General features: G+C 41.0%; 1 protein-coding gene across 2 annotated transcripts in view; it reads right to left on the reverse strand.

Annotated features, from left to right (window-relative positions):
• Positions 1 to 1,953: 1,953 nt before the first annotated feature.
• Positions 1,954 to 16,624, reverse strand: part of COLQ (collagen like tail subunit of asymmetric acetylcholinesterase) — a 37,395-nt gene continuing 22,724 nt past the window's right edge. For both annotated transcript variants that reach the window (XM_071560117.1, XM_071560116.1), the window contains 7 exons: positions 16,187 to 16,267; positions 12,131 to 12,227; positions 10,218 to 10,357; positions 7,220 to 7,339; positions 6,507 to 6,627; positions 4,085 to 4,187; positions 1,954 to 2,042 (listed from right to left, as the gene is read on the reverse strand). In XM_071560117.1, coding sequence (XP_071416218.1) covers positions 1,973 to 2,042; positions 4,085 to 4,187; positions 6,507 to 6,627; positions 7,220 to 7,339; positions 10,218 to 10,357; positions 12,131 to 12,227; positions 16,187 to 16,267 — 732 coding nt within the window. In that variant the 3' untranslated portion in view covers positions 1,954 to 1,972. The remainder of the gene's footprint in view (positions 2,043 to 4,084; positions 4,188 to 6,506; positions 6,628 to 7,219; positions 7,340 to 10,217; positions 10,358 to 12,130; positions 12,228 to 16,186; positions 16,268 to 16,624) is intronic.

Raw genomic sequence — 16,624 nt, forward strand, 5'->3', positions numbered from 1 at the left:
GGTTCAGTCAGGGGCTGAGCAGCTGACAGAGCTGACAGAGGTTCAGTCCAGGGGCTGAGCAGCCAGATGTGCTGCTGGGAACGTGTCTGTCCCCAGAAGCCTCCCAACATGTTACATGCTCCTTGTGTGGCGTGACACTGCTGGAACCTGCAGCTTGCACAAGCCTGGAAATTAAAAGGCAGCTGTGCTAGTGCCCAGATTTCCAGAGTTTATGGCAACTTTCTTGCCCCAGTGGTTCCTTGACCTTTTATTAAGACCTCAGTTTAAAAAAAATAAATACATTTGAACTACTGAACTGGGCTACAAATGCTGGTGGCTTGGCTTCATAGCAACATAAATAGCCCAGGTAAGTCACAGTCATACTAATTTTCTTTCTTTTTTTTTCTTGTTGTTAATTGGACATCCATAGTCACAGTCTTCCAGCCAGGTGGTAAAAGTTGCAAGCATTTCTTAATTGTTTTAATGAATTATCATTCTAATACAACATCCACTTTTACTTAACCTTTACAGAAGTGCCAGTGTAAGTGCAGCTGTTGCAGTGCTGTCACTTGTACAGATAAGTCACACATTTCAGAGTCCTGTACATTTACCACAGAGAAGAAAAGAGTGGCTTGTAAAAAAGTAATGCCTAGATTTAAGGCTTTTAGTTCTGAATTCTGCACATTTTTTGTTTAGTTTTCTGTTATAGACTGTTTTTCACATAACATTTATTATGCTTCCCATGTGTAATTTGCTCTTTAATACTTACTAATAGATAAGTATATAATCATCCTGACTCTGATCAGAGCTAATACAGTTGAGCAAACTTTCTGGGAAAAAAAACAAAACAAAACAACATTTATGTTGCACAACATTAATGAGCATCCATAAACATGCTACTCTGAGATCTCAGATTTATGGCAGTACAAAAGTGAGCACATACATTGGGAGTACCCCAGAGACGATGGCGGAAACAGTGAGTGGAAGAGAAGGAGAGAGGATAGAGTGTAACGGGTAATTGAACAATGATGGTCAGGCAGACAAGGGGATGAAAACCAAGAGACCCTCCAGTGTAGACACCAGAGTGAAGGCAGTGTGCACGTGGCCATGCTGTGGTGTCAGGCAGGTCACTGACGCTGTCCCAGGCCCCTTGAAGTTGGGCAATGCCCACCCAGCTCAGAGCAGAGGTAAGAAATACAGAAATAAGGCCCTTCTTTATCTTCCATCCTTGCCTGATTTTCTCCTCGGAGAGAATTTCTTGGCTATTTCACAGTTTATTTGTCGAACTTGTCCTTTGTGGTCTGTGTTGCGTGCCTCCAGTGACTGCTTCCACTTCCATTCATGCACAAAGGACACACACAGAAAAAAACCCTTTACCTGAAGGTGAAGTTAACCAGCTTTTCAGGCTGATTTGTTGATTCTGAAATCACTTACTGAAGGGCCTCTACTCCTTTCACCCTTGAAGGAGTATTGTTAAGCTTAATGTCGCTGAAGTAATTGTGGATACAACACTTGCGAAGTTCACATTGTAATAAAAGAGAACGTCCCTATAAACACCGCATCCAAGATATGCTTGTGTTTATGCTGAGAAAGTTTAAAGATAAAACCCCTGAAGAGCTTACATTTGGGTTTAACAGTACTAGCTGGAGGTAATTGTTACACAATATTCCTGGTCAGTGAAACTCAGTTTCCAGTAGCTTAATGGTATTTTTGTGATGGAGAGCAAGTTGCCATCCACAGCTGCATGAAAATCTTACTGGCACACACTGTTAGACATTTCTCTATTAAGACAGGATGCAGTGGTCCTATTTTTTCCCAATCTGGTGATTTTAAAACAAGAAAAACATCTCAAAATGGCCATCAGCAGCATGACGTCACTTTGTTTTCACACAGAGGTGGGTGGGGTGGTTTTTAGTCCCAGTACTTCTTGGCTAGGTGATGGTGTAGCACTTACCACCCTCCTACAAGTGGGATGCTCCCACCTCCGCCCCCTTCATGTGAAGTATCGACACTGTGTGGAGTCAATGTAGCAGTAAGAAGTGCATCGCAATTTTCCGTAAGACCTGAAATTAAAGAGAATATCTCAGTTTCAAAGTATGCTACAGTTCACATTATATGGTTCCTGGATGTAGCTCTCTGTAGGAGTGAAGAACATCAGAATATGTCATATGCAGCAACGTACAGGAACCAAAACTGGAGGGTGATTTTCATCAGTGCTCCACTGTGTTCTCCTTTGTCAGCAAAACGAATCCATGAGAAACTGTGAGTGAAGACTCAACTCCCAGTAATGTTAATTAAAAAAAATAAAATCCCCCTTGGGAGCAGGACTTGAGTGTTACTTGGGGGTGGACACAGAAGGCCTTGGAGCTCGCCCACGGGAACTGAGTAACGAAATATCTGAGGCTCTGAGTTAAGTGTTTTTCCAGTTACATCCAATCACTGTGCCTGTCCTTTAACTTATTTTTCACATGCTTGAGATAATGAGAATGATACACTCCCACCTTTGAAATAAAAAATTAAATGGAAAGGTCCTTTCAAAATAAGAGAAAATAGAAATTTTCTCTACTGACTTAAACTGAACTGCAGTGACTACCTACTGAAGACCTGACCAGAGATGTTAATAAGCATTTTAAGAAGCTTTTATTGCTGTCATACATCTAAGTGAATAACCCACCCACAGCATTAAGCTGTGAACTAAGCAGTCTTAAAACCATGTCCTTGAATAACTCACTTTCTCAGACCAACATAAAATCTAAAGTGAGGATATGTGAAATAGGAGGAGGGATCTGTGGGCTTGGAAAGAGTAGAACATGGGAAAATCGGTTGCAGCAAAGTTCTTGGAGGAAAGGTTGCTTTGGGATGAAACTCCCATGGGAGTGACATGCTCACATATTTAGCCCACATTACTCCTGATTCACAGCTTTTTCTTTCCTTTGGCAGATAATTTGCAGACTACACACAGAAAAAATGGAGAATCTCAGTTGCTCTTCACAACTGAAATATGCAAGCAAAGTGAAATTTTTAAAATTTTCTCAAGCTTTTGTGGTGCTATCTTTGGCTCCAAACTTTAAACTTTTAGAAGGGAATAGTTTGCACAGTAGAAGACAGTTCCACACCGTCTGAAGGTGAGATCTCTGTAAAATGTTTCAGGCTTGTCAGGTTTACTAGTCTGGATTTTAGTAATCTCTTACACAAGGAGTGCTTCAACAATTACTGTGGAAGGATTAGCAGAGCACTTCGTTCACAAAGACATCCTGTGGTTTCTTATTCCTGTCAATTAGCACGTTATTGTTCCCTGAATGATGAGGGCTCTGCGCGTAATTTAATTTGCAAATTAATTGTTTCCTGTTAGCCAGTAACAATACCTGACAGTTAAATAGAGGTGCTGCTCTTGGAGGCAAAATGCTGACCAGGGGAAGCTGCTTAAACAAAGGCTGAGAAGGCAAGTCAACAATAAGCAGATGTTTTATATGAAGGACATTGCTAAGCAGATGCATGGCTTTGCATCTACCGGTGAGTGAATTTCCTGCTCTTTTGGAAAGCTGACAGGTGACCCATGGATCCAGAAGCAAAGATATCCCAGAGTACTCATTAACGGGAAGGGCAGCAGGAGATCTGTTGGAGTATGTGGGTTTGGGTCTTCTTTTCCTTCAGTGTGATCCTCCTCCTCATGGTCTTTCCTGCTCTTGGTATGTTACCAGTGGGCATTAATGCAATGATAATGTGACCAAATGAGGAAATCTCGACAAGAAGTGTGCATACACATGTCTGTGCAACCTTCATTTTGTACAATAAGAGGCACGTGCTTATCACTGAGAAATGACGTTTAGACCTTAAAGACAATGATATGCAGAAATAATTTGATAGACTCTTTCTTCCCTGCTGCCTGCAGTGGTCCCAGTAGAACAAGATTAAAGTCAGTGACACTACTCTGTTTTAAAGCTGGCAAAGAGAAAAAAGAAAGAAAAGACACACACACACATACTAAGAAAAAAAAACCACAAAACCAACACAAAATCCAAAACCACACACAAAACCCACAAACAAACAACAACAAAAAACCAAACAAAACTCCAAAACAAAGCGAAGACCCCCTCATACATACCCAGGGAGATAAGTTCTACATGTCAAATATCCAAAATCCTTCCCATCACAGTCTTCAACCCCCTCATGCCTGTAGCCATCTCCGCAGTAAGCACGGCGGCATTCTAGTGAAAAATAAAGAAAGATATAACTTCAAGGCCCTTTATATGTAAAAGAAATAGATAAAGTAAGTGGAATTAGACTTTTAAGAATTAAGGATAAAACAAGGCATTTTGGGGAGGGCATCCTGTAAGGACTGTCTTACGAGGGGCAATATTTTTCTCTACAAAGAAAGAGCACTTTTTAGCCTAATTTCAATGACCAAGGGAAATAATGGATAAATACTAACAATAATTACCAGAGAATCACTAACTACAGTAGGATTTATTCTAAAAACTATTATTGCATAGATAATTACTATCAAAACTATTTAAGGGAAACATACAATACAGATAACATAAATGTTCTGAGGAGGCCCCAATCTGAAAAAAACACTCTGAGGTCATTAGGTGGTTTGAAAATCCCAGCCTAGACCTTTACCCAATATGGCACAATATCTATGTGTCTCTATTGTGAGTTCCCACATATGAACAGAATTATGCATTGCCTGTCTATTGCCTGTCTATTGCCTGTCTATCAGGAAAAAAAAGTGTGTAATGAACTATATAATAGTTACCAAAAATGTGTTTTTTCCCCTCTGCTGGTTCCTACTGACTTTAGCATGAGTGGGACTTGTGACATTTTTTCATGGTGACTGACATGTAGGCTGCAGTAATTTGTGGGGGTTTTTGCCATTTTAGCAATTGAACCTTGCTTTTGATGTCTTTAGTGTACCAAGACTGACTTTATAACTTGAACAAACTCATTTGCCTTTGACATCTTCTGGGGAAATCCATCGCTATTGAGCAAAGGATTAAAAGAATACTCAGTAATAGGGAGTTTATAAGAGTTAAAGTGGGTTATTTATGGATAGAAATGTTTCATTAATTACATCAAGGATGTGTTTGCTAGAAATTGATGTTTCCAAGGCCAAGGAGTCTATTTTACAGTTAAATCCACTTAACATTTGGTTAGCCTTTTTCTTTTGGTTTGGTCACAAGAGAAGAATGATGACAATGTGATCATTTCCAAGTAACTTAATGATTACTCTTTGGGTAACATCACTGTCAGAACTCTGTGTATTGCAGGGCCTCAATTGCCCAGTGTATAGCACAGAGAACATGATGTGCTCTCAGACACACAATGTACAATTTTCCAGGCACTAGAACTAATGAACACTATTTTCCCACATGGTTGTTCCCCACAGTTGACTGCAAATTCTAATTGAATCATTTTTTCATGTCTGGAGATTGGAGAGATCCTGCTGTCTCTGTGTATTACCCTGCAGTTAGACAACGTTAGAGGGGCTTTTATTTATATGTCTCCCTATACCTGTTGTGACTGAATTGCCTTTGAAATCTCTTTCCTGTTGTCACTGAGAAGTTGGCTGGGATTCCTGAGTTCTGAGAAGGGTGGTGATGGACAGATGACTGGAGAAACTCATATAGAACATGTCTGCCTACACTCCATTTTCAAAGTTAAGCTAAAAAATGATGGGATATATAAATGAAAAATTGCATCTTTCAATGTTGGCTGATACTGTTCTGAAATGTGAAGCAGCATCCTTTTGCTGGAACCAAGAAAGCACCAGCCCGGCTGTGTGGAGAAGGTGTAGTACTGCACTCTGGGGAAGGATTCAAGCTGTAAAAGTAACAAAGGAAGAAGTAAAGGTTGCCTCAGCTGCTTGAATGCCTATATGCTCTTTGCTGTCCACAACCAACAAAACCAAAGGAAGATCGAGTAGACATGAATTAAATGTTGTAGAAACCAAACAGTGAAGGTAGTGGGGCTGACACATTCCCTATGCAAGTAAATAACAAAATCCAAAGCAGTGTTTCTGGACCCAGAATCTAATTTACTGTAAGAAAGAGCCAGGTTCAATGTTTATCCCAAGGGCTGTGGTGCACTGCGAAGGTATACTACATCTTTTAGACAGAGCACTGGCAGCCCCCAGGAAAGGTATGTATGTAAATCAGCTGCTGAATTTGGCCCCTGAAATGCAGGGGTTTGGCTCTGACTGCAGACACCTCTGCTCAGTGAGGTACACAGTCCTCAGCGTGGATGCCTGAGAAGTACCTGTTGCCACCTCTGTCTTGTGCTGGTGTGTGCCATCCACATGCATGAAGGACCTCAGTTTTTGCACTGTGACTATTGTGCCTCTCTTTTCCTGTGCCTGTGTGGTTTCCACAAACCACACCAGCTCTCCTGAGTGAAACACCTGTGTGATTTACACAGCACTCTGTAGAAACAACTAATGCACTGTGTGATTTACACAGCACTCTGTAGAAACAGCTAATGCACCTTCCGTGGTACAAAGAAGCCACTCTTGATGCACCGTAACTTACTTATACAGTCATCGGTCACAACTGCATTGCCATCGTCACACTCTTCCCCATCCTGCACAATCCCATCTCCACAGGTACCCCCATCCTCAAAGCGATAGTCCACAGGATAGAAAGGGGTGAGCTGACCAAACAAACACACAGTGGTTACTGAACCAGATCAGGAACAGCCTGGCTAGCAAGCAGGATTGAAGGGCTGTGAGAGGCAGATCCCACGTCTGAGTTTTCCCATCCCGCTAATTGGTGGTTCACAAGGTTTATATAGAATCTGATTCAAAGTTCAGTGGACACAAGAAGGATCCTGCTGCTGATTTCAGTGGGACTTAGCTTAGCTCTTTGAAGCAAAAAGGAAATACACGCGTTTGGTTTGCAGGGTTTGTGTTCTGCAACTCTGTACCCTAGCGAATTTTGCCTTATTTTGTATTAAATTAAAAAGGTCTTTACTATATTAATACCCTGAACTCTGTCCCAGTTTGCTCACCAGTGGAGCCTGGTTCACAGGGAGAGCAACAAAACCTGCAAGACTGTTAACTTCTCAGTAATTAAGATTCCTGTGAACAAAATTCACAGAATTATGCACACTTGTGGCAATGCTGGAAAATGAGCTTTTTCTCCATTTGCTTAGCTGATTAGGTGTGACACCATAAGTACAGAAATGTTTTCTGTATTTCAAAATGAAACATACAAATTTTCTGAGACCACATTCATATTTTCACCTGCACTGGGAGCCATCCAAAGGTATCCTTGAAATACAAAGATCGCTGATCTCTTCTAAAAGCTAAAGCATTTTCAGTGTTTAACTGGTCCAATTCTTCTTGATTATTCACGACAAAAATCTGAGGCACAGAAAAAGAAGTGATTGGTAACCCTCTCAAGGAGTTTTTCAGATTGTCACAGAATTGAGTTTTGTCAACTGACATATGTAACTGCAAACAGGTAAATAATTACACAGAAAAATGGTTTGGTTGTCTTCAGAAACAGGATGGTGTGAGAACTTACACCCATGGACTGCCAGACAACAAGAGGCTCCTGGTAAGAAGAGAACCAAGTTTCCAAAAGGAGAATGGTCTTCTCTGAGCACCTAGCTATGACTCCAATGGCCCCTATTTCAAAATGCACATCCACAGATAAGGATCATTCAAAGACTTGTGCACAGTCATTGCTGAGAAGAACTGTCAGGTGCTCAAATGGTTTGATGGTGGAACAACTGCAAAATCCATATGGGCATAAGTGGTTTTTGTGGGTTTGTCTGTAACTTTTTAGGCATGCTTGCTGCAAATTAAATAATGCATTGCTCAATGCAACCTTCACTCATCTTTTACTACTTTGTACTCTGTTTAGATTTAATTGGCATTAAAATGCATGTTTCTTTATATGCATATATTTTGGTCTAAAGCCAAGTCTTCAATTAAACAAAAAAAAAAATCAGTTCCAAATGGAAAAATCAGAACAAGCTGCTCTCTTACCCATTTTTTAATGTCTCAGTCACTGAAATTTGATGTAAGAGGCATTAGGAAATAATCTCTTCCTTCAGCAGCTTAATCAATTTAATTTTTGCAAGATTCAAACAATTTTTAAATTAAGAAAAAGCAAGAGAGCTTCTGAGTAAAATGGATTTTAGGGCTGAGTCTGACTCCCACCAGCTTAAACAGAACTGGCTCTTTCTAAAACAAAGTACCCTGGAGTTTTTACACAACAGAATATTCCCATAGTTCTGGACAAAGGCCAATTTCATTAAATAAGCATTGAATAAAAATGCCTTCAGCTTGAATGAAAGAAAGCAAAGAAATAGGAAGCCAGCAGAGGACTGATTCCATAATTGTGTTCAGGAGCTCACAGCCCAGCCCCAGAGCTGCAAATTCTCTGGAAATCAATAGCAGATTTGTGCTTTCTGGAACTCTCTATTAGAGTTCCTGGCTTTTGAAAATGCAAAAGATTTAAAAACTGGAATGAATCTTGGCCAGTGACGGAAAAACAGCACTTTGATTCCCAGCCTCTGCCCTGCTCGGGCAGTGCTGGCGCTGGAGCTGCTGGCGGTGATGGCACTGCCGAGTGCTGTGCTTGGTCGGATGCTGCTTTGGCAAACTGCGGGACAGGGACGGGGCACAGAGCACCAGCTCTGGGACCTTTCTACGTGCAGCTACAGAAACCCCAACAACAGCTTTCAAGTGGTGTTAGACAAGGCTTCAAAGCTGCTATGTGGGGATCTGAAAAGAGTAATCGGTATTGAGGTTTAAGTTCCTGATCTTTACACTCGAGGGAGTAAAACAAATAGAACGGGCAGGAAAACAGGAGAACTGCCCTGCAAGTGCTCCACTTCCAGAGCTGAGTCTTGCCCCTTTGCCGCCCCGCATTCCTGGGAACAAAATGGCACTCCATCCTCATCATATGGGGGCTCATAGCAATAGCGTACAGTACTTATATTTTAAATAGTCACACTCTCATTACTATCTTTTAAGATCTAAAATGGAACTGTGCCTGATGGAGAAGGAGGATAAGTAAGACCTACACGTAATATTGTGAGCCTTATACCTTTTCCTGAGGTTTCCAGGCTCTGAAGTGCATGACAGGTTTTTTTGCAATAGCATGCAGCCCGATGTGATATGCACCGGTATTTCAGCATTTCCATCTCTCACCATTATATTTTAAAAACAGCAGACTTTCTTTGTAATGCAACCCTGCCTAGGATGGGAGCAGCTGACAAGACTTGCAATGCACTTATGCAAAAGACTGAGATCAATGATGCAGTTTAATGGGCAGTGTTGACAGTATGTCCCTTCCAAAGGCTGCAATAGCTTTCTGGCAACCCGACAGATGGGTATGTTAACGAAGTTAATTGCTGTTTATTGATATTCGCAGACAATCAGACACTGCACAATTGCCACTTGCATGAGGGGAGCGGTTGGGCTATGCTGGTACACAGCAGCAAGGTAGCATCTTCTGCGCTAAGTGCTACAACGCAGAGACTAATAAGCCAGAGTCCAGCTGAAGGAAAAGTACATAAACAGTATTTACAAAGCCCAAAGAAACCAGAAATGAAAAATTACTAGGTCACTTTTCACCAATGCCATGTTCTTTAAAGTACTTCATCTAATTTACTCATAAAAATGCTTTCAAGGCTAGAGAGGGAAATTAACTATATAAAGTGTATGTCTGTAGACAGGTGCTCAGAAGCCTGATTCCCGTGGTTTGTGGAAACTCTTGTTTGGTTTAAGGTAGAGGGTCTATGCATTGGGAGAAAGTTCTACTGTATATGTTCAATGTTTTGTCCCAATATTCCAATCTGAAATCACTGTCTTTGCAGAAGAAGATTAAAAAATCCCAAAACCCCCTCAAAACCCCAAGAGATCTTACTTCACTGACCAATCTAAAATTTTTATTTAATGAAAAAAAAGAAATTTAATTAAATAAAATAACAGATTATATATGTACAGTACTAGATGAAAAAGAGCATCCTCAGGCTTGAAAAATATTTCTAAACATGTGTTATCTTTGTTTGAAACAGCTGCATTTCAACACATGAATCATACAACCCTCAGAGTAGTTATGACACCAAATTCTTTTGCACCAACTGCTTCTCAAAGGTTTCATATACCAGAAATCACACATTGCCCACATACAGACATCTTCCCTGTTAAATACAAAATATTAGTGAGTACACAACCTCTTATAATTTAAGGACTGCTCACATCCCTTCCCAGAAAATCTGCTTACTGCAGGAACTTTTGGATAGCTGTGTCCAAACACGGATTCCTCATATGATGGGTTACTCATATGTTGTGGGTTTCTGCAGAGGCATCTCCCTGGAGGTCCTGGAAGTCCTCTTTCCCCCTTTGGTCCTATTGAGAATTGCCCTAGGAAGCAAAGTATCAAGTTGTCTTGTTATGAAGTTAATACACAAAACACAAACAGCCTTAATGGGAAAAGTACAGGTCAGGTGGATATACACATTTACCCAAGTTTTCAGATATTCACATGTCCTGACAAAACCACTGGAAACTGAGGGGAGGGATTACCAGAATCACTAATTCCAGCATTTCAGAAAGAAGGCTCCAGTTTGTACCTCAGTCATGTTATTTCAAATTATCTCAGCCTTTTAAATTTTTCTACCAGCTTTACAGAGGAAGAGAGGGAATATTTGCTTAGAATAAATGTCAGCCTGTTTGAACCCACAAAACTTCAGGACAGGAGGAAGACACAGATCACTCTATAGCATCTGTGCACCAAGTTTTGTAGAGTCAGTCTCTGTATACATCCACAATACTTTGGACTTTTGCACTTATATAACCACTTGAGCAATGCTGTTTCAGAGGTTCCTACACAGAAAAACCCAACTAGATATACAGGAGTTCTAAAATTAAACATTAAAAATGTTTTTTGACTTTCAAACTTTGGCAAGGATACACTGCTCTGCAGAATTAGACTATGAGCCAATACATTCATAATGCAAGCAGTGACATCATTACAGAAATGTCTTTTACCATCAGAATTTATATTCTAGAGGAGAAAGTTTAACAAGCCTGACACATAGACTTTCTGTAGATGGAATAAAGCCTTTAAAAAGTAATCTCAAGGTCCTGGCTTCCTTCCCATCAGCATGGTGAACATTCTGCTCTCTGAAAACTTCTAGGTAATTTACTCAAGCAAAGATGTTTCATAATGGGAGACATGAGATATATGAAGACTCTGAAGCTGTGCTCAGCTTCATGAATGCACCATTTTCACACCACCACAAGAAGAGACATCCTGTCCACTGATGTAAGCAAGGGAAGAAAAAGGGAAAAAAGGAAAAGGAAACGAGACATTAAACAGATTGGCTGCAGTACAAGCAGCTGTTATACATTTGGAGGAACAGTAGTTTCCAATGGGGTTTGCTTTTCTTTTCATATACTTTAGTGTATATCTGTGTGAAAAAAACCCTACCTGAGGGCTCACTGTCATTATATAGTGTGGGTCATGTATTGTCCTTTATGTCTCCATGTGGTCTCACAAGCTGCCCAGAGTTCATGTGCATGCACAGCTTTGAAGCTGTACAGTTATCAGCTACATGGTTTTTCTCGTGATGTCTACAACATGCACAATTTCAGTGAGCATAGATCTCCAGCACTGAATTAAAGACAGAGTTTTTCTCCACTGTCCTTTTTTCTCTTTGAAAAGGGAAAAATCTTTCTCTTCTCTTTCCTTCTTAATGCCACTGTGACTTGGTCTTATCTGTTTACCTCTTACAGAGCTGCACAGGGTAAGCATGTTCTGGCTGATTAGAAATCACAATCTTGCACTGTAAGCCAGGATATCTGGAGAAGCAGCAGAGCTCCGATGATGATTATCTTCAAGGCTGCCAGATGGCTTTTCATCATTCTCATCTACCAAAGTCCTTCAGAAACTGCATAGGCTTTACTTTTGGTTTTATTTGAAACATCAGAAACCAGCTTTAGAATGAGGTACAGAGTTGTCATAACGGACAAGGATGGCATATGTCTTCAGGAGAAATCCACTCCTCGACATCAACAGAGAAGCAAATAAAGCCCTGCAGCACTTTTTGCAGAAGAGCCTATGTGTATGTGATGTGTCAGGAGGGGCTGGGGAGATGGGACACCCTTTAGGAGATCGCCTCATCTACTGCTTACCTAATCCTGAAGGCCCAGGAGGGCCTGGCTGGCCAATAGGACCAGGCCTTCCAGGTGGACCCATGACACCTGCAGGTCCAATGTCTCCCTTTAGTCCCTGGAAGAGAGGAGACATCCATTTATTTGCTAAACTATTAGTAACACACAACCTCTTCCTATCTGCATTGACCTCCCCTTCAAGAAAGCCAAGACATTTGCCCATAGAAACATGTAGCATGAGCTCCTGGGAACAGGTGCTCTCCCCTCCTACATGGAGACAGAAAGACATGCCCAGGCAGGACTTCTGCTTCTAAATGTGAATGGTCACAGGGATCTGATCTGTGAGCAGTCAGGAATCTCTGTTATCTGACTTCAGCCCTTTGATACTCTTTCTTTAAGGATGCCTTTTTACCCCTGATGGCTCTCTAGGAGCCAGTGCAGCTCAAAATGAAAGGGGAAAATCACTAAGGAGATGTCAAGTTGTCACAGTGACATTTCCCAGTCTCAGGGTGCAGTTTTTCAGAAGCACAGTAATGACTTTGAAGCCCACACTATTTTCAGAAGTATTTTAGATGCCTGGACTCCTGTTTCTGCTTGACTTTTATTGTGTTAACAAATCATCACAAAGCAGGCAAAGGCTTGACTTTACAAAGTGCAAACTGGTGTGTACCAACACCATGCTGACAAATGGTGTCCCCCTGGTACCCTTTCAAGCAGTCAAAATGCTGTAAAATTACCTGTGGGAGAGGAGCTTACACACAGTTACCATATAATAGCTAATATTCTGTAAAATCAGCCCTAATCTGCCTCATAGGAGTTAGTCTGTGCAACCATACCCTTAGGCATTTGGAAGTTTCACCCTAGAACTGTTCAGCACTTCCTGTTTTTTGCTCCTGAATTTAATACAGTGACACTTATTAAAAATAACTATATTTATCTTCCTGCTCATATACTCCCCAAGGCTTGGATTTCTCAGTTCTGTATTTCAGTAGTGTATTACATAGCGCAAAGTTTAAATATCTGACTTGATTTTTATGTAACAGCACACATTATTTAGCATAATGAAATCACTTTGGAAGATGTAAGCTTTCTTTTAATGACAAAGGAGATTATTTCCTTGAAGATGGTGTAATTCCAGGTTAATGTGCATTCAGAAGATGAGTAGTTGTAAGTTTAAGAGCAACAAAGCATATATAGTAATATATGCTAAAATAATTCATAGTTATATAATATGCTATATCTCATGGATATGTTTGAATGTCACTTTCACCGTTTCAGCAGAGGAAAGCTGATTTTGCCATGGCCCATAAAGAACTAATTGAATATTTGCTTTGTTTAATCCTATTAGGTAAGCTCTGTGCCATCAAAATATAACAGGATTTATGTGAATGTCAGCGATACTGATCTCTAATTACTTCTTACATTACACAACACAGAACTAGCAGACCAGGGTTTTGTAGCCCCAAAGAAGACTGTGGGAAATCTCTTTCCCCCACACAATAGCAATTTGACAGAGTCAACCCAGCGCGAGTCAGATGTGCACTGCTTGAAAATGAGTTGTTTTCTGTGTCTTCTGCTTTGGAGGAATGATTGCTTAATGCTCTCCTACTTAGCACAGATAGATCAAATGATAATTGCAGGGGATGATATTAAATGTTTTTACCTTGGGGTTTTTTCATGTACCCATGGCATTCAGAGAAGCTTTTCCCATTGACAACATTTACATTCCTCTCCTTTCTTTCAAAGTAACATTGTCTAAATCACTAAATCATTCCTCCTTATCAAGACTGAAACCTTAAACTTGGTCCTTATGGTCAATTCCCAAGCTACAAAGCTTTGGGTGTTGTATCTCAGTTAGCAGCAGTGAGGCTGTGACTTGTGACTCCCACCTCCTGGAAACCGCTTAGGAAGAGCCTGCCCCAGAGGCAGGGGAGAGTTGAAGTCAGTCAGCTAATCAAGAAGTATCTCAAAATGGAAGTGGAAGTGACACCTTCCTAATTTAGCTGCTTTCATTTAGTCAGCTGGATCAAGAGACAGGAAATGGCCCCATGTTGATGGAAACCCTCCCTTCAGCTGAGCAAACAGCCAGACAACTACAGCACCTAAAGGTGGCAGCCAGACCCACAGAGCCTTAAAGTGCCACTCTACTTTTTTCAAAGGATTGGAAAAGAAGAAAGCAAAGCACTATCTCACCCATTTACGTAGAGGGAAAGCTGGTTTTCATGAAGATCAATGTTGAAATTGCCTTTGCAGCACCAGAAAGGGGTTGGTGTACTGAGTCTTGGGACTGGAAATGACAACTTAGGACCAGACTAAAGTTCTTTTAGTCACAATGTTTGTTGCCTTGCATTATGACAGGCCTTATGTCACCACTTTTTGATTAAGGTGCTGTGTAATGTGACAAAATGTCTAATGTCTAAGGTCAAGTAAGGAGTGCATTGTGTCCAAGCTGACCTGCAGGCACTGTCTTTCCTTTGCCTGTTGCTATGAAAAGATATTTTGTGCATAGTACTTTGGCAGGACAAATGAACAGAGTACGAAAAAAGAAAGCAAAACTAAAAAAAAAAACAGCAAAGATCACGTATCAACTTTTAAAACCTGACAAATCGAGGACAAAAGAATATTTCTTGTGGGTCATCTAGCAGACTTACACAGTACATGCCTTCCTTACTTGGGAACATATTATTCCCTCTCTAACACCCAACTTTTTTTTCCCCCCACACTACCTCTTTTTTCACTTCAGATACTATCTGATGGCATCAGAGCAACAGCGAAGGAGGTATGTACCTCTCTTTGCAATGCTGGGTGTAACCAGACTGCAAACAAAATACTTTCAGCTAAGCTCACTGATGATCGCATCTACAAGCACCTGTGTCCAAGCAGTTGTGCATAACACCAATGCTGGGGTAGCAAGGACCAGTTCCCTTCCTTGCTGGCAGAAAGAAAGAGGCTCTGCAGGTGACAATTCAGAGCATTAGGAACTAGTCTTCTTTGTGCCCCCAGTATCATTGCTTAAAATAAATACAAAAGGAAAGATGCACTCAGAGAGGCCCGCTTAGTGACTTGAACGGGTAACTGTGGCAATGCATTCTCAATACATGGCTTGGAGAATGTCATGTCAGAAATGGGCTGATGAAGAAAATATGCCAGCCACTGAGAATGCTTTAACAACTGATGTTTTTAATGTGGTTTAAATGTACTAAATGTAAAAAGTGCATAGTCACTGCGTCTTCTTCCCATCACCCCCTGCCTGGCCAAGGGGCTGGGAGAAGGACAGTGACCTCATATTTCCTGTTATCCCCTCCCATTGAATGTAAATCCCCTTACTCTTATTGGCACAAATCCAGACTTCCCTCTTGTCCCTTACTGGTGAATTTGTATCCCTCCAAAGTCCATATAAACCTGTACCCCTGATTAAACTTTCTCTTTGTTCCTGCCTTCGCCGGTGGTCCCTGCGTGTCCTTTCTGGGGGCTCTCAGAGACCACATGGTCGGGGTAAGCAGAGAACACACACTTCTCCTAGGTTAATGGACTGATAATCCAAGACCAGGAGAAGTTCCATATCGTTGCAGATTCCTTCAGCACACAGCATAACGAGGCTACAAGAAACCAACCCCCAGGTAACTATATCAATATTGCTATAATAGTGGAGGAATTAATATCTAATATACACACAATTCCTAGTCCTTACAATTCACCTGGAAGTCTGTAAATGTAGCTCTGCCAGCATAATTTTGAGCTCTTTAGCTTTAGATGGGTCTGTGACTGTAGGTGTTGCTTAGGATTCAAAGGAGGAGTTCAAGGTCTGCTCAAACTGTATTAAAAAAGTGTGTTATTAAGTCAGGGCTAAATACAATTTCTTTCATGCTGCATGGCCAGGGAACTTATAAGACCACAGCCCTAAGGCTGAGGCTTTAACTCCTGTGTAGCCTGTACGTGCATATGAGATGTTTCAGGGCATCTGTCCACTCCATGTGCGAGACAGTGCATGGTACAAGAGCATAAGCCACACAGTCATAGTCACAATCACACAGATGCCATGAGTCACAGAAAGAAGAAGAAACACCATGGTCCTACTTGTTTGCCTCGTTTTCCGGGTCTTCCTATAGGTCCTCTGTGTCCCGGTACTCCAGATTGTCCCTTCGGGCCCATCTCTCCCTTGAAAAGTATGGGGGGAAGGAAGCAGGATGTAAGTGTGTGGTTATACCTGTCTCATCCAATAGAGCAGATGGACATTGCTTTCATCCACCTGGCTCCTCTAGACAATGCTGGCACTGTTTCTTTCATCCAAGATGATACTAAAATATTTTAAAATAAACATAAAGCAAAAAGTATCTCTTACAATTTACCCACAGCCCTGAAAAACCCTTTTCAGCTTCAAGTGAATATGTTAAACAGGAAGAAGTTTATAACTAAACCAATGATCTGGGAAAAAGAGAGAAAAAGCAACAACAAACAGGTCAATCAGAGAGTTTTCTTCTAAGCTAAAAAGCCTGAAGAATTTGACCAAGTCCA

Source organism: Pithys albifrons, chromosome 7, assembly GCF_047495875.1.
Source record: "Pithys albifrons albifrons isolate INPA30051 chromosome 7, PitAlb_v1, whole genome shotgun sequence".
In the NCBI taxonomy this organism is placed as follows: Eukaryota; Metazoa; Chordata; class Aves; order Passeriformes; family Thamnophilidae; genus Pithys; species Pithys albifrons.